This window comes from Dinoponera quadriceps, unplaced genomic scaffold, assembly GCF_001313825.1.
Source record: "Dinoponera quadriceps isolate SergipeBrazil2010 unplaced genomic scaffold, ASM131382v1 scaffold566, whole genome shotgun sequence".
Classification (NCBI taxonomy): domain Eukaryota; kingdom Metazoa; phylum Arthropoda; class Insecta; order Hymenoptera; family Formicidae; genus Dinoponera; species Dinoponera quadriceps.
The window spans coordinates 5,769,502-5,797,122 of NW_014555972.1; the positions used below are offsets into that span (position 1 = coordinate 5,769,502).

At 42.3% G+C, this 27,621-nt stretch overlaps 1 protein-coding gene across 3 annotated transcripts; it reads left to right on the plus strand.

Annotated features, from left to right (window-relative positions):
• The first annotated feature begins 42 nt into the window (after window positions 1-42).
• On the plus strand, window positions 43-27,608 carry LOC106746318 (TBC1 domain family member 4). 3 transcript variants are annotated; one of them, XM_014622819.1, is made up of 15 exons: window positions 43-448; window positions 19,680-19,820; window positions 20,062-20,250; window positions 20,490-20,798; window positions 21,030-21,228; window positions 21,709-21,825; window positions 21,899-22,124; window positions 22,250-22,558; window positions 22,657-22,931; window positions 23,011-23,169; window positions 24,165-24,496; window positions 24,587-24,839; window positions 24,915-25,033; window positions 25,117-25,341; window positions 25,658-27,608. In XM_014622819.1, exons 2-15 carry the CDS (start codon window positions 19,692-19,694, stop codon window positions 26,567-26,569), a joined length of 3,753 nt encoding a protein of 1,250 aa, XP_014478305.1. In that variant the 5' UTR covers window positions 43-448; window positions 19,680-19,691; the 3' UTR covers window positions 26,570-27,608. The 3 variants fall into 3 exon arrangements, with proteins under 3 accessions (XP_014478305.1, XP_014478306.1, XP_014478304.1); XM_014622820.1 differs by lacking the exon at window positions 43-448 and adding an exon at window positions 1,797-2,120; XM_014622818.1 differs by lacking the exon at window positions 43-448 and adding an exon at window positions 7,284-8,315.
• The last annotated feature ends 13 nt before the right edge of the window (window positions 27,609-27,621 follow it).

Genomic DNA, 27,621 nt, shown 5'->3' on the forward strand with positions numbered 1-27,621 from the left:
CCCTCTCTCATTCCACTCGTCTCTTCGCTACCAACGGTCGACAGGAGGCCGCGGGTAAACAAAAGCAAGTCGGCCGCTGTAACGATCGCGACAGGCAGTTTTGTCAGTGACAGACGGTGTTACGTGGGTGACATATGTACGCACGTACGTGCGCCGCGCGCGCACGTTAAGTCCCCGTTCCTCGCGTGTGCGACGCTACGAGAACCCGCGAGAATCCGTTGACCGATGCACCGCGCGTAATTCGGCCGATGAGATGCGGCAGGCGATGTGGAGGAGAGCGCACGTCGAAACGACAACGACGTGAATAAGGACGAGGTTGCCGAGGAAGACCGTGTCCTGGTGTCCTCTCGATCCCTCTCGTCCTCCTTCTCCTGCGATCCTCGAGCGAGGACTCCTGCGAATCGTTTGGTGTGAAAACTCATCGGCGTCCTGAATCGCGCCAGGACAGGTAAGGATATTTCCCAGCGATCCCCGCGGCTGACGACCCTTCCTGTGCGATCTCGGGCGCCTCTCGACGGTGCCGCGTACTTTCCGCGAAATTAGGTTATGTTTTTGCACGTATGTCGACGGGGGTATTGTCGGCCGCGCTCTGTTCGATAACCACGGCGTCGCACGCCTGGCATCGTGCACCGTAAACAGGAAACGGTGTTTCCACAACCCGACGATTGCTATTGCGATTACGGTCCCGGAGCCTCGCGGCTCGAAATCGCAATTAGCACGGGCTCGTTATCGCGGCATCGCGAATGATCCCGTACGAATTAGTAGACGGCTTCTCGTGACTTGGCGCGGCTGAGAATTGCGGGCGCGTGAGGAGACCCCGCGTGTAAACAAGATTCTCACGTACGCAACAGTATATTATGCGCCACGTACGTGCGAAAGGTCCCTCAGTGTGTCAGAATGCGCGGAAAGCGCGTGAAAATTCCTCCGGGGGGAATTCGGTCATCGGCATGCCGACGAGAGAGAGGACCTTTACGTCTTGATAATGTAACGAGAGACAGATCGTTTTTGTCATGTTGTCATTAAACATTATCATCGAAATGTTATCGGAAAGAAATTTGTAGACTCTTGTAATGATATTTTTATATTTTTTGCACATTTTTTTTACGTGCTTGATGGTATTCCAACGAAAAATAATTATCATGCCTCAGTATTCTAACGAAAGGCGGATCACCTGTCGTTTGTTATATTATTATCAGAAAGAGAAATTCACAGACTGGCAATGATTTTTTTATCCATTTATGTATATATTTTTCCAACCTACTTGATGTTTCAACGAAAGAAAATTATAACGCCTTAATATCCCAAAGAAAGACGTATAAAAACATATTATAATAATTGATTGTATGTTCTAATAATATATAAATTCAGGCGGATCAGTTGACGTTTATGTGATATAGATTATTATAAAAAAATGTCTATTATTCAGAAAAAAATTTGTAGACGCGCAGTGATGTTTTTGCACATTTAAGTGCGCACTTTTCCGCACTGTTATCGCAAACATTTTCTTTCCTCGGCTATTAGAAACCGTCGCCGGTCACATGTACGTCGCACGTGCGTCTCTCCCGCGGCCGTTCTCACGCGCAATGCCCGTATCGTAATCGCAGCTTCTCTCTCGGCGCGTGCATTCTCTAAGCGCAGCGGTCCTGGCCGTCGGCGATCGCGATATACGTACAAAGTGACCAACCGCCGAGAAATCGCCGCTCGCCGGGCAGCCAATCGTGGTACACTGGCATGATATATCGTTAGTACGGCGCGGCTATTATTAAGCTTGTCCTTAACGATCCGCCAGGACTATCGTTTGCAGATCATTAGCTGTTGTCGCGCGATTTGCGTCGGAGTGATCCGCGAATCGTTTGTCTTTCTCTCTCTCTCTCTCTCTCTCTCCTCGCGCGTGTTGCGCCGCGGGCATCGTCGCGAGCGAGCCACAGCCTTTAAATCGAATGCCTCGCGCGTTTCGCCGCGTTCCGTACCTACCGTTCCGCTTCGTTTCGCCTCGCCGCGCGAACTCGCGCAGTGAAAGTCGACCGAGAACAACAGCGCGCGACTTTTAGGCTGCTGCTGCCGTTGCTGATTTTTGGATAAGCAGCGTGAGAGGGAGCGAGAAAGAGCGCTTACCTTCGGTGAGTGGCAACTCTTTTGCGAACGCGTTTCGGCAGGGTAAACCTGGCTGCCCGCACGTCACATTCAATGCTAAACGCGACCGTGTGGTCTTTGGCTCGAGAGATCTCCGTGCGATCTTTATATATAAGCCAATGAAACTCGCGATTTATGTCTTGCTGCGCATGTATCGTGGAGTACTCTCTTGGAAGAAAAGGGAAAAAGAGACGAAGGAGAGAAGCGGAGGTGCGGTTTTAAAGTTTCGGGAGGAACCCGCTTTTTCTCCATTTTCCCGTGGACTTTTTTTTTGTTTCTTCTTTATGGAAAGAAGTAAGCATGACGGATTTTAACCGATGAAGTGAAGTTTTCCAAATTAATTTATGCACTTTTAGGACAAAAACTGAAGAAATCCGCGGATAAATAGGGAAAAAATGGGTTTCTCCCGAAACTTGAAAACTAGAAGTAGAGGGAATTATGTTTGTTACTCCTTGGCGAGAAATATAACTTGTTCTGAAATTACTATCTTTAATAAAGTAATTGACATTACAAGGGAATCTCCCTACACGGTAAAAAAAATGTCTTATTAAATTTAACACATGTCCCAAACGGTTCACACAAATTTCTGTGTTAATTTATCACAAGTTAAATACATCGCAAAGTAATACAAATATTATGTCAGAAATTAACACAAAATTAATATTCATAATATGTTAATCGACACTGAAATGTAAAGTGGGTTATTTTAATACTTGCGTTTCTTTTAATATTTACACGTGTTGAATATTGACCCAACACAAAATATTGAGATGACATAAACACAATATGTTAAACACGTATATTAAAAATTTAACACAGAAATTTTAACAAGGGCCGATTTTAACATGAATATAAAATTTTACTGCATAGGAAACGTCACGATTTCACATCTGCGATTCACTTGTACAATTCTGTGTGGGAATATTTATCAAAATATTTATGTTCACGCGTCCGATATCGGGGAGAAACCAGGTTACGTCGCATTATTTCGCGCGTCTTTTACTCGCGAATTTGATTTTTTATTCGCACCGGAGCGCGCCCGTCCATGAGCGTGAAACCGATACGCGCGACTATTTACAATTTTATTAGTCACGCAGCTGTTTACGCATAATAAACATTCGGCGGAGCGTTACGCAACCGCGGATCCGTCGTAGTTAATGTATTTATTTTACCTTTTGGCGCCGTTACTTATCGTTGGGAGAGAAAGAGAGATCAGCTGAATCGATAATAAATGCGCGTGTGTCGGGTCTCTTTTACGTGTAAACAACACCGGTGCTGTGCGTGCAATATTTAAACGACGAGTTATAAACAGCCTAAGTAGACGAACAATAAAAATAAACCGTCAGTTTCCATTGTTTATCCGCCGGGATAAAATATAAAACTTTAGTTTGTACATTCCACACACGTGTCCAGCGTCCGCTCCGCGTTGTTGCATTAGCACGCGCGTATTCTTTAAATCTCTCAGCCGGTGCCCACGAGGCGTGCTTTGAGTCCCGTATTAACAGTCGTTACATGAAATCTGTCTCACGTGAGATATTCGTACTTGAATTTGAAGGCAGGTGTGAGTTTTTCAGTCGCGTCACGCAATATAGAATGTTCTAGAATCAACGTATGTCCTTAACATAACAGATTTTTCGGGACATTCGAAGACGGAAATTTAAGTATGAAATTCAAATACGATACTCACGTACGAAATTCAAATATGAAAATATTGAAGAAGCTCCCTATTCATAGAGATTTTTCAATATTCAACATAATATATCTTTATAAGATCTTTCTAAAGTCTTAAATTCACGGAAAAAAATTAATTCCTATAATTAAAAACTAGCTGCTTGTATAAACTGAAGTTTAGTACCGGATCTAGTTTTTAGCTGTGAGAGCTCATTATTTTTTTTCTGTGTATGACTAGACTCATAAGAATTAGCCCCCACAGAGCTAAAAACTAGTAACTAAAGTTCAGTTGTATTATGTGTACAACTAGTTTTTGACTGTGGAAGCATAATTCTTTTTTTCTCGCGCTTCTATGAAAATAAAGTCCACTTGAAATTGATCGAAGAAAATAATTTTGTTATGCATTCTGTCTGTTCGACGTTTAGTTTGCGAAAAACTCCGCTTTTTTCGATCACTCATATTTCGGAAACTCGATATATTATCTATTGATACTTTGTACATTTTCGTACTTGAATTTTTATCTTAGAATATCCCGAGGAATCTGTCATGTTAAAATCAACATACGTTGGTTTTGGAACACTCTATATAATGTCACGCGTGTCATACGATTCGACTGAAAGTTCAGATCTGATTCTAAGTTCAAGTCTCGAGTTACTTAAGACAAGTTTCAAATAACGACTATATTAATACGCACAATTACCTCGAATCAGAGTCATATCAAGTGCATTTTAAATTACACTCACGGCGAGGAGTAATTGTAAAAGGAAAAAAGGAAGAAAAAAGAACATGGTACGCGCAGTGTTATATAAGCTCGGTAAAAATATAAAAATAATGAAAAAGTTGATCGATTACGTTTTTGCAACGCGTTTAAACGCGTCTACACTATCGTTCTTCGGAAGAGAAGAAAAAAAACACACGAATTAATCTTATCTGATGTGTCTCGAGATCGTTTGGAGAACGCGGATTCGATGTCGTAATCGGTAAGATGTTTCACACGTTTCGAACAATGATCACGTGTAATCAAATTCATCGGAACGCCTCCCGCCGTTTGTCCCGCTGTGAATCAGTGTCTATGCGATAGCGCGAGTGTATCTCTCGATGTAACCCAAACATGTTCTGTATAGTGTCTCTTACACGTAAAATTAGATCAACTACGTCAACACGGAAATAAATATGCGTCCGACTCCAACAGTGATTGACTTATTTTGCGTTCCCGCGTTGTATTTCCGCGAAAGAAATATGCGCGTCGTATGCGCATCGTAATGCGCAAGTATTCGCAGCTGGTTTTCGCGTAACGCGATTTGCACGCAAAACGTGGGTAATTACCGCATATTTGTCGCGCATTTTTCGCGTTTTCGACGACGATGTGCGACGTTCTTGTTATTTCGAACGGCAATTGACCGTCGGCAATTTTGTCCTTGAAAGCCTCGCCGATCGAAGGGAAATTTTCGCGAAATAACAGCGCGCCGACTGTAACTTCGATCTCGTCTTCGTCGAGGAGCTGACGACGGAGACGATTCTTTTCGACAAATCCATGTGAGTCAAGACAATGAGCTCGTAGTACTGGAAGTTTACGGTGTCGTTACACGGTACCCGGGTTCTTTGTACAATATTATCCACGCCCGATGTGTGCGCGATATTAATCGATCTCTAATGAATATATCGATTCAGCATTGCAGACGTTCGCTGTTACCGTCAGCATTTGCTCCGCGTCGGTTTTTACAGTACGACATACATGACCAAGCAAAACTCCACACTCTCCAGGAATTTTCCAGAAACATCGTTATTTAATTTTTTATTCCCCTTTTTAATATACTACTTAATGTTGAGTCCTCCGGCGGTTTCGCGTTTTTCTTCCCGTGACCGGTCACGTTGTGTGTCGAGAACACGCGGTGACTTCAGGAAATATGACTCAGTTTCCTCGTATTGTATGAAAGATTGCGCTTCAAGATAAATATTTTACACTTAAACACGAAAAATACACGCTTGCCTACATCCGTTGTTAGCTGAAACGTGATAGTACAAACGAAACTTGTCAAAAAGGACATTCCGCTTTCGGTAAGAAGCTGATTAAAAGGTTAAAGATATGTCATAACGTGACAGCCTTCAGAGAGGCTCTTTTGAATTTTCTTTAACATTATTGCGTAGGATCGGAATCGCTCATTCGTTGCATAGTTTATTAACATCGGCCGCATATGGGCCGCTAAAAATGACGCGCTACGTGTCCTTCGCCGGGCGTAACAGTAATTACCGCATGTGTGACTTACGCAATTATAAAAAAAAAAAAGAAACGAAAGGACCTTTCATGGTTCACTGGCAGTCGTCGATATTCTTGTTTCATTCCCCGGACAGCCGCTCGATTTTCCGAGTGGCTGAGCGGTCGTTCACAATCAGCGGTACGTACGTATCGATTACGCACGGCTTGCACCTACTACGAGTGCACGTCATCGTCTCGTTGTTTCATCTTCGCTTACGAAAGAAATATCACTGTGATAATACGAGTATGTAAATTACGACAGGTTGCCGCATAAACGAGAGAGGATGTACGATAAGGCAGATGTCGGTCTCTCGTGTTCAACTAGACTAGATATGTGGGATCCTCAAAATAATAGCGAGGGGCAAAATCGATATTACCGAACAAAGGAGTCTAACATTCTTTGGAATTTATGATGGAAAAGATCGATCGATCGATCGTGAATACTCTCTTGGAATATTCTCTTTATGTAAAAATTTATTTCGGTCATGGGAGCGACGCTTTTCTTTGCTGAAATAAGATAGAGGTGGGAAATGTTTATTCAAAAATCTTCAGTCCAGAAAGCAGGTATCCACAAATCATACATGAGAAAAAAATTTGACTGAAACCAGACAGTGAATAAATTAAACACGTTTTGATTGAAGAAAACAGAATTTCTGATTTTTATGACCTAAATTTGGCTCTTACAAGTAGAAATTCTGTTTCCTTCCATCAAAACGTGCTTAGTTCGTTTACTGTCTAATAAATTCAACCAAATGTTTTTTCCGTGTGGCTTTACAGATCCCTGCGAATTTTAGATCCTTTTCTTTGACCAATCACGTTCTTTCTGAATTAGCTGAATAGTTTTGGTATCATAATAATCCGAGGATGGTTATGACATCCCATTTCAAAATAGTGTTTCCAGGTCTATAAAATCGTTCAAGTTCAGGGACACTCTGAAATAAGTTCTTCCCCTCCCCCCCCCCCCCCCCCCCCCCCCCCCCNTCGCGCACGGGCACCTCGACAATCGAATCTTTTTCCCATTTCAAGTTCACGGACACTCTGAAATCCGTCCGTAGGCGCCCAAGCTGAGATACTCCCCGAGCTATTGCGGAATCGGTGGCTACGCCACTGATTCCCCACGTACGTGAAAACGTTTGAGGAATATTGGGCACGTTACCAGGGGCCGCGCGCGTTACCTGACAGCATACACACACACACACACACTCACGGACAGGCCAATCGAGAGAGGTTCATTCGTCTCGTGGCGTTGCCGCGCTCTAATACGTCAGTCTATGTTTGCCCGGCCGTCAGCGAAGGCGACGTCCGACGTAACGCGGTCTAACGCGGGTGAACGGCGAAAACAACGTGTTTCGCAGTGTCACCGAGGAGAACGAGCGTGTCAGATCGCGAGCGAGCTCACCTCAGGCGATATTCAACCGTCGCGGCCGCGTTACGCTACCAAGGAAGCAAGTGTGACACAGTAGTGATGAAACTGGATTTTTAAACTGGACTTTTAATTCCCGCGACAAGAGGGGCCTCGTCACGTCGTTATTTCAGTTCCTGATTAGACGCTCGTTGACGGATCGAGCACTGATCGATAACCCGAGAGCGAGCGCAGAAACGAGTCGTGTTCCCCGCGCTCGAGTGAAATCTTCCGGACGCGCGGAAACTCGCGCGCGGACGGCTCGTCGGAATTTCGCGAGTTCCTCGCACGCTCTTATCGATATTATCGCACTTTCACGGTTACACGTGCTCGTGCAGACTCCTCGCCGAGTTCCCCCGCCGGCGCTCTCATTGATATTCGGCGTGCCGCGCTGCCTCTGGAGGACTCGCATTATCAACGGTAGTCGTCATCGAAGACATTTGACGGGAAGTGGTCGAAACGACGACGAAGGAAAGTCTCTCGGCGCGAGTTTCACGTTCAACAACCTCGGGCTCGACTCGGAGAAAACCGCCGAGCGGCGGTTCGGCGCAAACTGAAAAGAAGTGCCTCGTCTCCGGCGGGCGCGGGTCGATGACACCTGGACGACCGATTTAAAATTATGTTATCCATTTGTTGAACAAACACGCGCCAGAACACCGACCGAAGGGGAGAGAGTGCGGTGGAGTGTGTGAATAAAAATTCCACATGAGGTCGACGGAATAAAGCTTAATAGGCTTATCGCTATCCAATTCGGAAGGAGTCAAGATGATAACCGTGCCGATATCAAGCTCCAGTCCTTACGTGAAGGCCACGTCCTACAGCGACGCCAGCGAGATCGCCAAGACGTCCTTGGTGAGTCCTCGAGCCAGGTGAAATTTCGGAAAATCTCTCGCTCGCGCTGCGTGTCGACATTGTCCGCGTTCGGCGGAAAGGGCTTACCGAGCGCTTCGTAATTATTGTATATGATTGGAGAATTCTTCCAGACCATCCATAAATCCAGGAGAACGTGCCAATCAGAAGCAATAATCACAGAGCGAGTACTAAGCTGCTCTTCCTGCCGAATGCGAGCGAATGTCGCGAACGACCGACGAGGTCGCGAGCAGGTTCTCATTATTATTCTTCCGGTTTATTTTCCGTCTCTTCGAGCTTTGCATTCGCGTTTGATACGTATTCCAGGTATTTTTGAGTTATGTAAATTTCGTAATTACGTAAGCGTGCCTGTGTGATAGGTAACGATATACCAGTAGCGTGCCGCGCACTCGTCATTGATGGTTTTAGAGTGAAACTGCATGCTCCGAGGAGACGTCCGCTCGGCCGTGGACGAGCGCTCAAGTCATTTACGTAATTTCGTTTTCTACCAATTCGAAGTGCCGATGTGGAAACTCCGCCGCCGGATCGTCGCGCTCGCTTCCATCGGTCGTTGTATCGTCGCAAACAAGAGGCGGTATCGGCCGAAATAATTCAGGAGAAAATATGTATTGAGAGAAAAAAAGAGAGAGAGAGAGAGAGAGAGAGAGCGCGTTCACCTATGCGCCTCTCGTCGTATCCGCGATGCCGAGAAATTTCGCCGTAATTGCTGACGACACGCGTCACAAAGGGTTAATTAGAGCCAACTCGGCGCAATCGTGCGGAACGCCGGCTTCGATACGTCCCAACGACGCACGGCAGCGTAATTAATTTCCTCCGGCGTCTATTCGCCACCTTTGCTTCTTATCGGCGAATCTGCCTGAGGTCATTATCGCTCGCCTGGTCGCTTTGTCGTCGCCGAGGATCGACAATCACCGTGGGGCTCAAGTGGCGCTGAGAATTCAACGCTGCACGCTCGCAGAGTTACGTTCTCGGCGCGTTACTCGCCGCGCCTCTCGCGTGCTCACAGCTCGACGATAGTCGGAATCCGAAAGAATCGCGATTGAAAACAACAACGGCTTATTGATTGCGAGCTCATGCGTCATTTCGACGCGTTCTTTTTAGTGGGCGCGGGACACGCGAAATTGTGACGCGATTTTATCGGTGAAATTGGCGAGAGGAAGGAACCAAGAGCCGCCGATATTAACTCACCATTGTAAGATTAGAGCGTGATGGAAGGTTACGAAATTTCCACCACCGGGGAGTCTTTCCGAGCGACTATTTTCCGTCAACTCGCTGGATTATAACGTCTCTTCCTTCCTGTCTGCTTTCCTTCTTTCCTTCCTTCCTTCCTTCCTTTCGTTAGCGGAAAGGCGTATTTTCGCGAAACCGAGCATACAGCGGTCTAAATTTATACATCGGCGGACAAACGACGCGAAATCCCGACAGCCTGCCAGCAACCGTTGACTGACCGTGTTCCGATTCCTTCGTGCATAAGAGAAGGCGCACGAAGGCTTCTTACTGAGCCGTTCATTCTTCAATGCACTTGCATATTCAACTCGCCACGCGAGTTTAACGCCGCGCATTAGCACGCTAAGTGCCGCTTTTCAGGTTTTCGTTTTATCGCCTTTATTCGCACGGGGAAATTCCGGAGGTCGGCCCCCCGGCCTCTGGAACGCTGCGACCCGTTCACTCTGAGAATGAAATAATTTCACAGCGGACACGTGACGCCGAGAATGCCATTGGCCACGAATTCGTACGCTCGTCGAGCGTTCGCATATGGGACACACTCGTATGTGCAGAGGCTCCTCGAAAATATTCACCGCGTCGGATCTCATCCCGCTTTCTGATTGACTGTTTAATGTAGACTTTCAGTCGCAGATACACACTGAGAGAAAAAATATCGAAAAAATAAAAATAAAAACATATTTTTTGAAGGCTTCAAGAAAACCGATTTTCGTTTTCGCGGATTTTTTCGGTTTCTTTTCTAAGGGTGGACAAATTTATGTAGAAAAATTCATGTGTCCAGTTAAATCCTGCTATATTTACTTTTTTCCATAAAGAAGATTATTGCGCGCACTTGAAGTTAAGTGACCTTCGTATGTTTAAGTAATGTTATTACCTTAAGAAAAGTTTAACCGAATACATTGTGAAGAAATATGTATACAATAATAATGTTATCAGTGCGCATAATTTTCTTAAATCCATGTTAATAAATAACTACTGGTGGTTTATATAAAATATTAAAGATTAATGTTTCGAAACAAAGGCATTATTCGAAAAAAAGTTTCAGACAAAGGTTGTAAAATTTTGTGGGAAGCGTGAAATGGTAATAATACATTATTAAACTATATATTTAAACATTATTTCAAGGTTAATTTTAATTTGTTTAATGGAATCGTATGACTTTTTTACATAAATTTACTATTCACAATTAAAAGTGGAAGAAATTTTATTAAAGATAAAAATCGAAATTTTAAGAAAAACAAGATTACATAACTTCCCAAATCACATTAATATGAATGAGGGACTTTAAATATTATTCAACGTATGACTTAAGTAACAAAAGAGCAATTTTTCGCAGAAACTTGTTTCTTGTTTTTTCCAGTGATTACAAAAACGGTTTCTTAACTATAAAAGATATTTAATTGGATACTAATAACATTTACTTAAATCTAAATTCTGTTGTTTAAACAAAATAAATTATTACTTTCAGGAGAAGTTACGGATATAAGGAAATGTATATTATCTTATTTGAACAAAATGTTTTATTAGTAAAATAAAATAAGAATGCGTATTTTGATAATAAATATATTATTAGTGTTCATCAAATAAATATTTTGGTGAACGAAAAAAAAAAAAAAAAAAATGGAAAGCATAGAATATAAATAAGAAATATGAAATATAGAAATAGAGAGAAACAGAACGGGAAGAGAAGGAGAATTGAATTCTCTGAGGCGTCGAGTTCACGGCGGGCTTAATTAAATTTTAAAGCGCGCACGCCTGCTCGATATACGCTCGCACGTGTAACGAGTGAGCACGTGCACAAAAGTGACAGCCATCGTAAAGAAGAAAATAAATAAAATAAGGAAAGGATCGCGCTGATACCTCCCTCTACTTCGCCTCATCGAGTATTCGAACTGGCTGTCCGTAATAAAATTTACAATCCGGCGTTATCGCGCGCATTAACTTCGCGCGCATCAATTATTGAGAGCAACTGAGGCTGCACCGGCTGCATATCTGATTGCACTCGTGACGAGAATTTAAGCGATTCTCGCGTGCGCTAACTGGGGGAACGCGGTAATAACGCGAACGGCGACCTTACGGTGAAACGATCGAATAATTGAACGATCAGAGTATTAATTTATCGTCATGCCGCAGCAACGGTTATCAATATATGAGCCATATGGCCACCACTGGAACCGACCAGAGGCGGCTGTACTTTTACGGGATCGCGTGTAAGAAGAGAAAAATGCATAACGACAAATAGGCAGCAGGGAGTTTCCGAGCGACTTGGCCGAGCGATTGTCTCTCTCCTCCCTCTCGACATCGAGCGACCGGTTGCGATGCGGGTGAATAAATGGAAAACTGGGTGATACCACGGGGACAAGTGGAAAGTAACCATAGAATAATGGAACCGGACCTCGGGGGGACTCACGAGCGCAAAAATATTGAGAGACGCTGCGGCGAAGTGTCATTTTTTTCCTTTCTTTTCGTTAACTTCGTGTTTACCGCGTATGCAGATGACGGTGGGCGAGCAGGTTTTTTCCCGAGTTGTTCTTTATTATCCGTGATATCTCTGCTGCGTACGTGATACGTTACATCGTCGCCGGGAGTTTCCTCCGGAAGGTCTCGCTCCGCTTCTAATTCTAATTCTAACTTTAATTTATTCGCCAGACGCACGAGACCCCCCTTGGATTTTACGTATAATTATAGTTTTGAAGACTTGGAAAAACCTGTTTTTTTTTTTCCAATTTGTCCATGGATCTTTTCAGTTTTCTTTCCCAGAGATAGGAAAAATCGTTCAGAAAAATTTACGTGTTCAATTTACGTTCAAAACCTGTCATATTCACTTCTCGTAAAAAAGATAATTGCGCGCATTTAATCGCAGTTGAATAAAGTTAATATGTTACATATTATGAGCAATAAAATATTAAATATTACCTTCCAAGAATTACAACTGCGAATACATTGTGAACATATAAATATGTAATACCTAATATATAATGTTATCAGTGCCTATGTTTTTTTTTAATGTGTTAATAAGAAATAACTACTGAGTGACCTGTGTAAAATGTCACAAACTAATGTTTCGAAAGAGAATCAGACAAAAATATAAGACTTCATGGAGGACATAAAACAATGTTATTACATTATTGAACTGTTTCTTTTAACATTATTTCAAAATCAACTTAATGGAATTATTTTTTAATAGAATCATATGGTATTTTTAAGTAGCACGAAAGCAATTTCTCGCAAAAACTCGATTTATTTCCTGTTTTTTCTAGCTATTAGAAAAAACCGGTTTTTTAAAAACTGTATGCAAAATAGTATCTATTGTTTATATATTTTTCGTTTCCGCCGATATATTTCTCTTGTTTCACCTGTACCACGAGGGACATAAACATGTCATTTCTCGTTAGATATGCTCTTTTTTTACGTATGTATTCACGTCTTGTTTTACATCTCAGTAACGGTAATCATCGCAATATCGAGAGGCGCATCCGTCACTCTGCTGTGTTCACGACTGGAATGAGCTTTACGTAATATCAATACTCGTGCTGCCTTACGCGGAATCTCTTCCAGGAAGCTTTCGAGCCGAGTTGACACGCATATTTATGGTTATTGTATGAATTATACCGCTTCAACGGGTGAAATTATAATGCGCGGTGTCCTGTGAGTAAACAGGTCACTGTTACAAAACTTGACGTTCCGTAGTACATCCCGAAATAATTTCACGCTGTGCTGGACTTGTTATATTCTCAAGAGATTTCATTGCGTGAAGTTACACCATGTATCGTCGCAAATCTCGAATGAGAATCTCAACCTGAACGTTTAACTTCACTAACATGCAGGTGAAAGTTCGTCTGCTTTGAAAGGATTAGAACAAGTTGTTCACGTAAAATTAATCTCTTTACTGGCAAGCTGAATTTCGCAAAAGCATTTAAACTGATAAAAAATGAGTTTTCAAAGGTTAAATAATGTCAATAATTTCGTGTCTAAGGGTTTCCGAGATCACTGTTTTATGAATATGAAGTCACAATTTTTCATATTCAAAATGGTGAGCTCAAAGTGGCGACTAAAATTTTAGAAATATTAAATTGCCAAAAATATCAAAACGCAGTATTGGGTTTCCGCCAGACAAGAAGTTAATCACACGGATAGTAGTCGGTATTTACTCTAAAACCAAATACTCCATTTGTGCCTTTTGGCAATCAGTATTAATTATTCCGAGCGCAGGGATATTTTCACATAGAGATCCCTCAAGATAACGCGAAAGCGCCACCTTCGTTGAAAAAGGAAACGGAAAGGAAAATCTAATTTCCAACGATTGGCCATTGGTAGGTTTTCGCTCGAGATTGACACGGTTTCTGACAGTCATCAGCAATCTTTAATCGATATGTGCCAGCATAACGTAAATTCCACACTCACAGAGAGAAAAAGAAAGGGGAGACGGGAATTCCGCTTTAATGGGCTCGCACCGGGTGTCGATCGAAAGTGACACACTTTTCCTATTATCGCTCATTAATAATTGATACGTTGTTATTCCCGTCGTGTGTACATTTACATAATCATCGTGCTTTCAGCGCGATTGTTAATGATGCGTTGTAATGCCTCGGAGGTCGCTCGTGGGAGAGAGAGAGAAAAACAACGATTCCTTCCTGCGCGTCCTGACGCACGGCAGAGAAAGATTCGCACGGGGAATATATTAACTTCCCCCGCGTTTTTGACCTGTGTGCCCGACGCATCGCGGTGATTGTCAACGGCGTGTTGCGGATATCTCCGGCGGAAAACGCTATTCGCGATATATAATGACACAGTCGGCCGCGAGGATAAAATGCCGATCGCGTAATGCCTTTCAAGGTGCACGGTATAATTACATCCGCGCAAAAACCGCTTCCTGCGCTACGCGCAATGCTGCAACTTTGTAACGCCGCAGTCACAACACTCGTTCGTATCACGAGGCGGAATTAATCGCGCTAAATCTGAGTCACAAGTATCTGCGTGGAAAAGATTCGATCTTAACGAGCTTCGGAAAAAATAATTATCTCTCTCTCCCTCTTGAGGGGGATTCTTCTCCGAACTCGTATAATAAATGTATTTATCTATCTTGTTTACCATGTTAATAACATGCGCAGGAGATTGTGTGAAACGGAGGAACAAAATCCGTGACATTCTAAATTACTCCGTTCGATATTACCGTCTCGAAATGCCATCCGAATGATCGGCAATTTAACGACGCGGCTTTTTGTCGCGTTTCACGCACGACCCTGAGACACACCTCGTTGGTCGTTCTCACGTGCATTCGTTGAATATACATGCGACTAAAAGACTAAGCCCCCTAGACGACGACGCTGTGTGAGGGATATTAATCTGGAAAAATATTTCCCAACTAGTATGGAAGAGGGTCATTAATATTAATGTGCTTAACGAGTTTCAGCTGTTATTAAAAGATTAAGACCTTGCTTATCGCTTGAGTTCTTGCAGGATGAGTGAATCGGTAAACGAGTAACTCGCTCGCCTAGAATCTCGACGGAATTAGATCGTGTTATTATTCGTGCGAAATACACAGTCGTTAAATACAGTTAAGTATAGTCGAAGTAATACTTCTTCAGCGCTCACTTTTCCTCGACTCGCACGCATGACGAATTCGATTGAACGAGAGTAAAGTCGTATACGCACGATCGGGACAATATAAATTTCCTAAGGCGCTTACGCACACAATTCACGCCGCGCACATGTCCTTGGGCAGAAATACATTCGTAAACGACCGTGTATCTTCGCAATCGTCTCAATTGAAACGAAACTCGGCTTCACGCACGCGTTAAGTTTGTCACACGTGAATTCAATCGCCACGCGCGCGCACGACATCGATTCGTGCATCCTCGTCGATGACGTGTGTCACGAATTTAATTCGATCAATTAGGATCAGAGACAAAGTCGAGCGCGTATGGGCTTCTACGCACGCAAAGTGCCAAGTGCCTGGAAGAAAATAGCATCGCCGAACATCTATTTTCAGCTGGCGGAGAATCAGTGTCTTATCGAGGAAAAGGTGTAGCCGCGATTTTTACGTGAGAGGAAAACCCAAACGCCTTCGTTTGTCCGTCTGTCTGAGAGCCGAAGCTCTCGAAGAAATCTACACGCAGAAAAATTATTCCACTGCTTAGAAGAGCGATTATTCGATTATTATTACCGTTCTTCCTTAGGTGACGATTATCTTCAAGAAGAAATATTTTCTCAGTAACAGTTTTAAAATATGCTCGTTACGAATTTTGGAAAAGCTCATTATCACGTACTTCAAAGGAGAATGTATCCTCAAGAATATTATAAAACTTTACCGAAAGGAAGTTAGATTTGGTTAATTAAAATAAACAATCCGATTTTTATTTTAATATAATATTCTTGATGAAAGTAGTAAACTTACTTAGGATTCAGGATATTTTTAAACAGTTTTGAATATATTTACAAATATATAAGCTCACGAAATATTTGAAACAACAATTTACTCGTGTGTATTTTTCTGTGTATACGCGAAACACGTCGTAAAACGTCATTCTAGTGTGTTGATTGCGACGTGGAAATATTAATATTTGATTGAACGCGTTAATGAAACGCCCGTAAGCTACATTCTAAAGTCGCACGATCGAGTTTTACTTTGATCGGAGAAATCAATCAAATGTCAGAGCGTATAAACACACCCATTGAATACGTGCATTTGCAGCGACATAATGACACGTTTGTTAAATTATCGTACAAATCGACCGACGAGGTCGCGATCCTTCCGATGACCTGATTGCTCCGTATCGCTCGCGTCGTTTTAATCGAAAAATTCTCGATGCCGTACACAACGAGTAACAAGGGCTTGACAAATGAGTTCAACGAGAGGCCGGGTATGCGTGGCGTCTCTCTCTCCTATCGGGTGTCGATAATGGTGTGTACAAGTTTGCGGAAGCACAGGAGGGGACGTAATAAAGTAAAGCACGCGCCTTAATTGGATACGAGAGAAGCCCCTCTATTAACGGCGCTGCATACCGTGCATCACCAAACTGGCGAGCTTTCCCGACGTAGTCGGGAATATTCATGGCCGCCGTCGCGGGACGACTCTCGCAAATCGCTCCGCGATGTCACGGACATCCCGTGGCCTCTCGGTGATCGGTGGCTCTCTATGAGATTTATGATTAGCATTGCAGAAGAACCAGATGTTTTCGCCATTGTTACAGGTATATATAATGCGTTGTCCCGTCTACAATTTTTCATTATTACCTGCTTATTGACTCTGTAGAAGAGAGCTCATTAGGAAAATTATGTCGCGCTCGATCCCATGTTTGTCGCAATGACGAATGCAAATCGCACGAGGCGGCGATGTCGAATGCGAGAGAGAAAAAATATACGAGCGACCCGGCGCTCTCGATTCTTGCGCGGCTGGTACAGTGAGAATAATTCTAATTGAAAGCGTACTCTCTGTCGAAATTTCATACGGATGAGAAGTGACGGGAACATATGGAAGTTATCGTTGAACGAAGGAAAGATAAAGATTTGACTTCGGCACGCGCGGGAGTCGCTCGGAAGCTCCTTAGTTTTCTCCTTTATTTTCTTTTCTTCGCAATGTTGCTCGTTATTTGCAATTTAGTTTTTCCCGAAGAGATGAATCTCGAGTTAAATTCCTTCTGTTTCTTTCCTACCATTCGTGTAAAATTTCCGTGGTGATTCGTTTTAACTTTTCACTCCGCTTGAACTTTTGCGATGTTTCGTTATTATGCATGCTTGAGAGTGGAGGAGAAAAGCGTTTATTATTATCCTAGGACTGGTTATAATTTTTAAGGTTTGGAAAAACTGATTTTTCTCGTTTTTCCTACTATATAACTATAGGTTAGTCTTCTAAGGACGCAAAGTTATAAATTATATCGCTGAGTAAACGGGTTGATAGAGAAATTTTACAATAAATAATAGTAATATTGATTCAAGATAATTGTTGAATGTTATGAGAAGAATAGAAAGTTAATTTCAGTGATCATATTAGGTTGGTGCATATGAAATGTCGGATTCTTAAGTGATTGTATAAAACTGTATATCTTTCTTCAAAAGCTGTTTATTCAATCAAAGTATGCTCCATTCGCTTCAATACACTTCTCCCAACGAGATTTTAAAGCGTAGATGCCTGTCTTAAAAAAATTTTGGTCTTTAGAATTAATAAACTCTGATATCGAGTTTTTTAGACTGTCTTCATTTTCATGGTGTTTGCCTCTTAAAAACAGCTCTAAATGCTTGAAAAAATGAAAATCGGTCGGCGAGAGATCCGGTGAATATGGTGGATGCTGCAAAACTTCATATTCCAGTTCGTTCAGTTTCGCAATTGTTTTGTGCGATGTGTGCGGCCGAGCGTTGTCATGGAGCAGTAGCGGGCCATGCCGATTCACAAGCGATGGGAGTACAATTTGGTGTCTCAATATCGTTGTATGGTCAACTTTCATCCTGATAGCAAGTTCCCTCGTGGATACGGCTGGATCCGCTTCCACTAGAGCCTTCAGGTCATCATTATTCACAGACGTTTTGGGTCTTCCGCGCGGCTCATTTTGCAGTGAAAAATCGCCAGTCCGAAATTTTTCGAACCAACGCTGCACTTTCCGATTGTTAACCGTATTCTCCCCAAACGCTTGGTTTATGTTGCGTGCAGCTTTTGCAGCACTATTACCAAGTTTGTACTCATATAAGAAAATGACGCGAATGTCGGCAGAATTCATATCGGTAATAAACTCAAAAGAAATAAAAAAGGGAAGACCTTCGAGAAAACCTATTTTGTTGAAATGAGTCTCTGGCAATGGACAATACGAGTATGAATGAGGTTATGCCAAATACAAAAGTATAACGAAAACAGGGAGGAAAACGTCCGCATGTAAAGAGAATGCGACATTTCATACGCACCAACCTAATATAATAATAATAATGAATGACTCTTAAGTTAGTGTTTATACAAATTTCATGAGTTGAGTAAAGAGAGAGAAAGAGAGAGGGAGGGAAGGATGAAATTAAAATATCCTTCTTGCGAAGTATGACAAACTCGCGGGGACGATGAGCAGCAGCAGATGTGGGACGTGGGAAGAAACGAGGAAGAAGGGAGAAGTAGAGAGATAGAACAAAGAGAGACGGAGACTGAGAGCCAAGCAGTCCACGAGTGCTCCGCTCAAATGAGTTATTTCGGTCCACGGCCATCGGCCACGTTTGGTGCACGTTTCCTTGCGAAATCCGTTTGATATATCAATGGTCTAGCCGCACGCGAAATGTTGCGGTTTGTATTATTTCTAGATCGGACTTTCTTCCCGCGGGACTCCCACACGTCGCGCGGAAAATCAGCGACTACGCGACTTCGCACTTTTCGCTACGCGTCGCAATTCGATAATAAAAGTTATAAACAACAAAGGTCCCCCGGTACGCGATGAACTTTTTCGGTCACGAAGTCGTTCTCGCGTAGTCAAAGTAACGAGAGGAGAAAACTATCGAAGGAGAGAATCGTCGAGATGAAAAACTGAACGATAGTCAATATCTCGGTCACCTTTGATGCAGTGCCCGTCATTTGAAGAAAAATAACGTGCACTGTATATCCTGCTAAAACGAATTAGACAATGTCTGGTTCGAGGAAGCGCAAAGAAATGATATCCGTTTCTTTCTGTGAATGTATATATGGTAATGTTGTATATGGTTCTCTCTTACACGGGGAAAAATAATTTTGTAGCGAAACTATCGTTGCTACCGCACACTCGTTGCGACAATAATAAGATTTAATTAGTCTAACTATAGATTAACGAATTATTTCTAATTAAAGCAGAAGCACATTTTTCGCCAGGATACAAAATATTCTGCTGAATGAACGTTAATTTGCTGTTAGAACAAAATAGTGTTTTTTTCTACATTTATTAATTTGTTCTTACAGCAAAATAATTCGTAGATCTAGCAAAATAATCCAACGAATTAGTACTTTTAACGAAACTTTTTGCTGTCCATATAATAACTGGCAGATTTTGCTGCGACAGCATAACATTTTCTGTGTCAGCAAATTATTTTAAACGTGTATTTCCCTTCGCAGTAGTTTCCACCTTGGTAGTAGATATTCTTGATAATTGCAACTTTTTTTTCACCATGAATACATTGCAGTTTTCCGGAAGTATGAGGGAACATTCGGCAGCCCAGCGGATGGAGAGAGATAAGGACTTGCCGCAACGCTCGCAAAGCAGTGCGGCCAGCTTAACGTCTATACATGTCGATTTATCTCCCAATTCTTCTCAATTCTTCGAGGTGATTGTTTCTATTTATTTTCTTATATTTCTGCTCGGGACAACGGTAGTAGTCGCGTAAAGGGAGAAATCAAATTCCACGGTTGAAGTATCGTATGCTCCAACTGTAGATAGAGAACTTTGATGTTCCACTTCAAGTTAAACTGAAAGAAACAAGCGTTTCTTTGATCTGTTTTTCCCCTTTTAATCGTTTCTAACTTAAAAGCTCTCGACGTTTCTTGACGCTTTTACTATGTTTATAGGTGTTCTACGTTGGCAAAATTAAATTATCACTCCCGAAAGTACCGGAATCATTCATCGATGATACCCTGATAAGGTTTCGCGTTCACGAACTCGAGAAGTCGAGATCATCGACGGGTAATCTCCTGTCGGACTGTCAACGGTTGAAACGCCAAGCTCTGACGTCTTCCATTAATAGAAGGAACAGCACGGTGAGAGAATATTTTTCAAGTTACCGATCAACTTCGTCACAAACGTGTGCGCCAAGTTATTAGAGCGCGTTTGACATAACTGTAAGAGAATTTTTCAAGAATTTCAATTCTTTGACGACGAACAACTTATTGCGAAGGTTATTAATTTATACGTATCGTTAATTACGTGACTAACACAAACGAATTAGTAACTCAGGCTTTTTGCCAAAGGGAGTTGCCCTGATCTTTGCGTTTTTCAGGAATCCACCGCCAGCGAATCAGGCAGTATCGAGAACGTGTCAGGAAACAGTATAATTCCATGCGTGAATCCGCTTGGAGTTTCGCCAGTTCTGAGCGGCTCCGCGGAAACTTTTCCAAGAACAAACGCCAGCCCCGTGGAAAACGACGGCCGCAGTGAGAATCGGACGTCCGAGTCTTCCTCTAATTCTAACATCAATGTACCTGAAATCATGCGAAATCGCGCGGCGTCTACCGGCAGTGTTTTAACTACCGGCAGGAGGGATTCCGCCTCAAAGCCCAACGATAACAATCGCGCTATGCTCTTTCAGGTATAGAAGAACGTTTTATCCTCACTACCGTCTCGTTTTTTTTCCCAATCATTATCGATGTTAAATTGCACGTAACCGTAAGACGTAATATGAAAAGATGTGGAATTTAAGACGGAAGACGTTAAATTATATCAAATTACATCATACAACAGAAAGAGAGATAAAAAAAAGCGGAAAATACATATTCACAGCTTCTCACGGATTTTTCTAAAATTCAGTTTTATATTCCAGGTAGGACGATGCGATCTGATATTGATTAGCTTGAGCACAAAACAGCCAGTTCTGAAGAAACCATTGAAGGACGTAGTGAACTGCGTGCAAGGCGTAAAAAATCCTGATCACTTTGGATTTATTTGCAAGGAATCGGACTGCTTCATCGGACATATCTTCAAATGCGAATCCATATCGGTCACGGATGATCTTGTCGCAGGCAAGACTTTCTAATTTATTTGTGGTGTAGAGAGTAAGCGCTTCAACAAAATGGCTGACTTATCGGTTTAAGACAACGTATTATGTCTTGTCTTAAATGACGCCTAATGACTCTCTTATATCCGCAGTGTCTGCTGGGTTTGCAGTCAAATTAAAAAGCCGTTCCGTTTGCGATTGATAACAAACCATTGTACAGTAGAATAAAGAAATAAAAAAGGAAGATAAGTTAGATAAAGATTTAAGGCGTAAAACATTGCTTTCAAAATTATCAGTTAGCCATTCTGCTGAAACCCTAAAGAGTCGTCTCGAGCGGCACGAGTTGTTCGAGCATTCTCTAAAAAAATCTCATGTTTCATCAGATTACCTCTGTATGTTAATAATTCAATTATTTTTCACCCTGTATGTTAATAATTCAATTATTTTTCACCAAAGCTTCGATATCGCACGTTAACGATAATCTTCACTCGTTTTCTTCATCCAGCAATCATTCGAGCCCCCGCTGGGGTTTGCGATGTCACGAGGAAAGGAAGGTATCCTGTCGTTTCTTGCGAACACTGTCCTATGTACTGGTACAACAAACTGAATCAAGAGATCAAAGGTAGAGTGGTGCCGATTACAAATCCAGAAATGGTGCAGTTTCGCATGCAGTTCTAACACGATGATGTTCCCAGGGCAAACCGACAGGAAGGTGCAAAATATCATATTTTCGCGTATGGAATTGTTACCGGAGGACGAGCAGGAGATCGTTGTGAACAAGTTTAAGGGCGCCGAGGCGGCGGGGAACGTCGGTGCGAGCTCCTCGAATCTCCAAGAACAAAATCAATTCCTAATGCGACTGTTGCGTGCTCATTGCGAGGCAAAACAAGCCAGACACGTGCACGACACGGCTGAGAACAGGTGACGCGCGCCATACCGAACATATATATACATATAAATATAGGTTTTCTATTGGTGTTGCACATTTTCAAATCGACACATAATCAGTGGATATGCAACGCTTTCTTTCACGCTTCACTTCGCAGGAGTGAATTCCTCAATCACTATCTGAGCGTCGGTGTGGGCAGCACGATGTTCAAGAAGGCGCGTTCTCTCGCGAATAGCTTCGACAACTTCATGAAGAGGAAAGGTTCCCGCGACGATTTCAGCTTGGGTGCTCATCTGAGGGACGCGAGCCATCTCGGGATGCAAAAGAACGACAACCACAGTCCGGACAACTCACGACAGTCGCCTGTACTGGGCGCCTCGCCGGAAATAGGCAGACGAAAATCGCTGCGCATCTCTCCCGAACAAATGGTTGTAAAGAACGGATCGAAGAATTCCATGATGGACATGTTAGTTTACAATCCGGTGTATCCCGAACAACTTTCTTTCGGCTAATCGTTTCGCCGTCTTAGCGCGATAATTTATGTATTTATCGAACTCCTTGTAGCTTCTTCAAAGTCGGCAACTCGCCGAAAACGTCCCCCACGGAGACTGACGGAGGCACGATATCGAGCAACAATTCATGGCGGCAAACGATACTCAACAAAGTTGTCACGCCGAACAAGGCTTACAGCATCAAAGAGATGGAGAAAGTTGGGATCGCTGAAAGCTCGGGGATGCCTGTTAAACGCAAGAAGCAAGAATTGCGGGACCTGTGGAAGAAAGCGATCAATCAGCAGCTGATGCTGATCAGAATGGAGAAAGAGAACGCAAAGCTTAGCGGTGAGAAACTTTTTTCATTCGTGGAGATAAGTTTTGTAATGATTCTCCGATACGAGCGACTTTCTTGCTGGAATTTCAGAACGTCAAGAGGAAGCAACGGTAAAGAGAAACAAATTGGAGTACGACGAGCTCAGCAGCTGCGTCCATCCGGTAGAAATATGGGACCTCTGTGTGAACAAAGAGTCGCGTATTTCTACGAAGTGTGATAATCAAATGCTTCTGCACGCTATCAAGCAAGGTATTTAGATGTTGGATCGATGCGAAAAGTTCGTTTTTTTAATCAATTCTTCGCTTAGAAAACGCAGAATTTCTACGCGAGATCATGCAGTCACCGGAGAGATGGCAGGTCATCGAACAAATGTTGCATATTTTTAATTAATCGATTGATTGTGTACAGAATGGGGCAAGGAAATGGGTGATTTTAAAAGTCTATTTACTCTGTCATTATCAGTTTTTCATTTTCCAGTTGCGGCTTAAACTAATGACAATATAAAAATTGTGTTTTCTTATTAATGGTTGATCATTAAACTCGGGTGGTTTTGCAACTTGTAATGATTAATAATCATGAATAGAAAAATATTTTTACGTTATCGCCGCAAGTTAACCAGAAAAAAGCGAAGCTTATGCCCGTTTCGATCGTCATGGTTTAAATCTAATTGGCAATTAACGGAATTGACCAATTGGTTAATTCAGCTAATTGGCCAATTTGATTGGTTAAATCCGCTGAGTTACTCGTTGATTAGATATGAACCATGATGGTAGAAACGAGCATTAGAATGATTTTCACCGACTCTGGTTAAAGATAACCAACGGAATTAACTCAACGGAATTGGCCAATCGATCAATCTAGCTAATTGCCCAATACCATTGGTCAATTCCGTGAAATTTTAACCACTTTGTTAGGTTAACTGAAGTTTGTGCACCTTAGGGCAGAAATAGGTTAGGTTAACGCGTCAACTTGTTGCCAACAATATTCATTTAGTTATCATGGATCAGTGGAACGGTAAACAACGTGCTTTGGAGAAATGTAATGTTTTAAGTCTATAAAATGTTAAAATCGTCCGTTTCTTCGTACCGTGTCACAAGCCTATTTTAAAGCAAATATTATATTTTGATTAAGAAACGGAACGAGCTTTTCCGATTCAATATATCCTGACCCGATATATCAGTTCAATATCCTCCATTTTGGAAATTCAATCGAAACTTTCCCGATATAACGATCTTTAATCGCAGGTGTACCGAAAGGGAAGAGAGGTGAGGTTTGGTATTTCCTAGCCGAGCAATTCTGCTTGAAGCAGCCGCCTATGGATACGCAAGATTTTCCATATTACAACACGCCCTACAAGTCGCTCGTGAAGCAACTTACACCCTATGATCATGCCATTTCGATCGATCTGGAAAGGACATTCCCGGGCCATCCGTACTTCAGTTCACCCATGGAAGACACTAACCGTCCACCGGGACAGTTGGAGTTGTTCAACCTGTTGAAGGCCTACTCCTTGTTGGATTGCGAGGTCGGCTATTGCCAAGGCCTGAACTTTGTCGCTGGGGTGCTCCTCCTGCATGTGAGTGCGACATTTGCGCGTTATTTCTTCCACGGTCATTGACCTTTTTTTAACCGTGCGGAGTATCACTTGTTGATTTCCCCTTACCAGATGCCCGAGGACCAGGCGTTCTTCTTGTTGCGGCATCTGATGTTCCGCCGGGGACTCCGAAAACTGTATCTGCCAGACATGTCAGCGTTACAACTGCATCTGTATCAACTTTCTAGACTGCTACACGACCGATTACCGACCGTCTACAATTATTTCGAGAAACACGATGTTTCGCCCACTTTGTACGCCACTCCGTGGTTTTTAACCCTATTCGCCAGCCAGTTTCCTCTGGGTTTCGTGACTCGAGTTTTCGGTAAGGTTTATATTAACGCTTAATTTTTGTACGATTCCAAAATTGCGCCTTTTCCGCAACATCCGCTTCTCACAGATCTGCTTTTCCTGGAGAGCTCCGAGGTTCTCTTTCGCGTGTCGGTTGCGTTATTAGAGGAACATCAAGATCAATTGTTAACTCGCAATAGCTTCGAAGGAATAATGGAATATTTCAAGGTAAAATTATATTATACCTTTTACTATCAATTTTAAGATATTGGAAAAGGACATCATCCATTATGTTCCATTTCTGATTTTAGACGAATATACCAGCGGTGGATAAACAAATCTTAGATCGCGTGATGAAGCGCGTGTTTTATCCCGATTCAGAGATTACGAAGCAATTGAACGAGTACAAGGTGGAGTACCGAGTACTTCAGGAGGAGATGTTCTGGATGAAACCGAAAATGGAGAAACTGGAGAAGTTCACAATAATAAACCAACAACTCACGCAGGAAGTTGCACAGCTTAGAGAACAATTCGAGGTAATACGATAGGAGTAATATATAAAATAAGAATAGTAATTGAAAAATTTAACACAGAAATAATGTAAATAAAATAATGTTCTAAAAACTTATTATTTTTTTAGATATAATTTTATCTTGTGGGAGAACTTCCAAAATTTTGAATATGTCTTTTGCGTTTGATTAAAATTTTTTAATTAAAAGTTTTTGTTTGTTTTGAATTTAAAATTTTGTTAAGAATTTTGCAATTAAAAAATATTGATCTTATATATATATATATATATATATATATAAAATTCTAAATTTGTCTCATTGTTGTGTTTGAATTATGTTACAGATCAGTCTGAGTAATTTGCAGGTAATGGAAACGGCACGTACGATACAGCAATCCGTGGCCCACAAGCTCGAGTCGCAGAATCGCAGTTTCGAAGTGACGATAACGACGTTAGGTGCGTTCATTCAGCAATTAATAGACACGCGTGCGGACATCGACGTGCCGGGCGATGTTCGCAGGATAATCACGCAATTGAGCATGGTGGAGAAACGACGTAGCGTGGGGATCAAATCGCATCCCCTGAAATTGATCGAGGACAACAACAAGTACAAAATGATAAAGAGTAACTCGACCGGGAGGGAGTCACAGAATCTCTTGAGGAGCAACAGCATGGCCGACCCACCGTATCCCTTGAAGTCGACTCTGAGTCAGCCCAATCTGGCGACGAAGTCCGAGAAGAGCTCGTCGTTCTTCTCGAACTCGCACAATCACATACAGAAGCAACGCGCGCAACTAGCCGCCCTCAGGAACGAATACTCGGAGCAAGCGATGAGAGGCAACAACGACGAGAACGATCCGAAATCTGTCAACATCGACATTCAAATTACGGACACCATGAATCTGGCCAATAATCCGGTTCCTCAGAACGAGAGCAACCTGAAGGTTTCCACGACCAATTTAGAGAAGTCGATATCGCTACCACTGAAGTCCAAGCTGAAAGTATCGAAGTCTGCGTACGAATTAGGATCCGTGAAGAAGGTGCCCACCAGCAAGCTGGAAGTCACCGGCAACGACTCGCTGACGACAGGAACCGTACATCCGCTGGACACCTGCAGCGACGTGAATTTCCGATACGGCGGAACCACCAAGCTGAAGTCCATCAAACCCGTCCGATTAGCGTCTAGCCTGAACATTCAGGAGGATGGCGGCAACAAGCAAAAAGCCGACCAGCACTCCGACACTTGGACCAGATAACAGTTACTCTTAAAAACGCCTTCGAGGAGCGTACTGTCGAAGAAAGGGATCTTCATAAAAAATATACACCTGAAGCGATATTGGTGATGAGTAGGTCGTGAGATATTGCGTATATGCGGTATATATATACTCGATCACTTGCATCTACATTTTTGCCGAGCGAGCAGGTTTCGGAGCGTACTTCATTTTAGTCGTACAGGATCGTAGAGAGAAGTGATTCTTCTTAATTCGCAGCGAAGCGTTTTACAACTGTTACAACTTGCAAAAGTAAGACACACACACATGCGCGTCTATTGCATTGAGGTAACAGTATGCATTGTAAGTCACACGCGCGAGTGATGGGAGGAATGATCGATAGGAAATCCGCTCATTTTTGTTTTTCTTCAGACGAAAGTTCAAGCGAAAACATGTAAAGGTACACACATCGAGAACATATTTATATCCAGAAAAAATGAGACAGATATCAAAATAAGACGTTAGAAACGTATGCAAGCAGTTTCAGATTGCCAAAGGAAGTGCCAAACTTTCTCAATGTGAGAATACACACATTTTATAGTAGGATGAAAAGCGAGTTTAATTACATACAAAGAGACATACGTATGTATATAAATGTATACTGCGTATATAAAGGCGGTCATGTCGTTTAAAGAAGAGATGCATATTTATAAAAGCCATTAATATATATACGTATAGGCTGCTATGCACTGTAAGATTCAAAGAATTAAGTATTACTATTTTTGCACAAAACGAGCCTTGTGATATCAGGGGTATACTTAACAGTACTCACTGTATAGTGAAGAAGAGTTTTACCATTCGCTGATATGCGAGAGTAGCATTAGCACATCTAACATCCATATCAAGTGTGTTTGAGAAACTTAGCGAATAGAAAATTACACAGTTCCCATAAACGTATTTAGAACTGATGATATCTTGACGAATACTTACTGAGTAGAAAGATAGTCGTGAAAATGGTAAAATTATATTTTATAGCGCATTCTCGAATATATCTATAAAAAAAAAAAAAATATATATATATATATATATATATATAT

Coding starts and splice junctions, on each gene's coding strand:
- LOC106746318 (XM_014622818.1), top strand. CDS start 8,229: ATGATAACCGTGCCGATATCAAGCTCCAGTCCTTACGTGAAGGCCACG. Junction 21,826..21,898: donor ACTGAATCAAGAGATCAAAG/GTAGAGTGGTGC, acceptor TGATGTTCCCAG/GGCAAACCGACAGGAAGGTG. Junction 24,497..24,586: donor CTGGGGTGCTCCTCCTGCAT/GTGAGTGCGACA, acceptor TCCCCTTACCAG/ATGCCCGAGGACCAGGCGTT.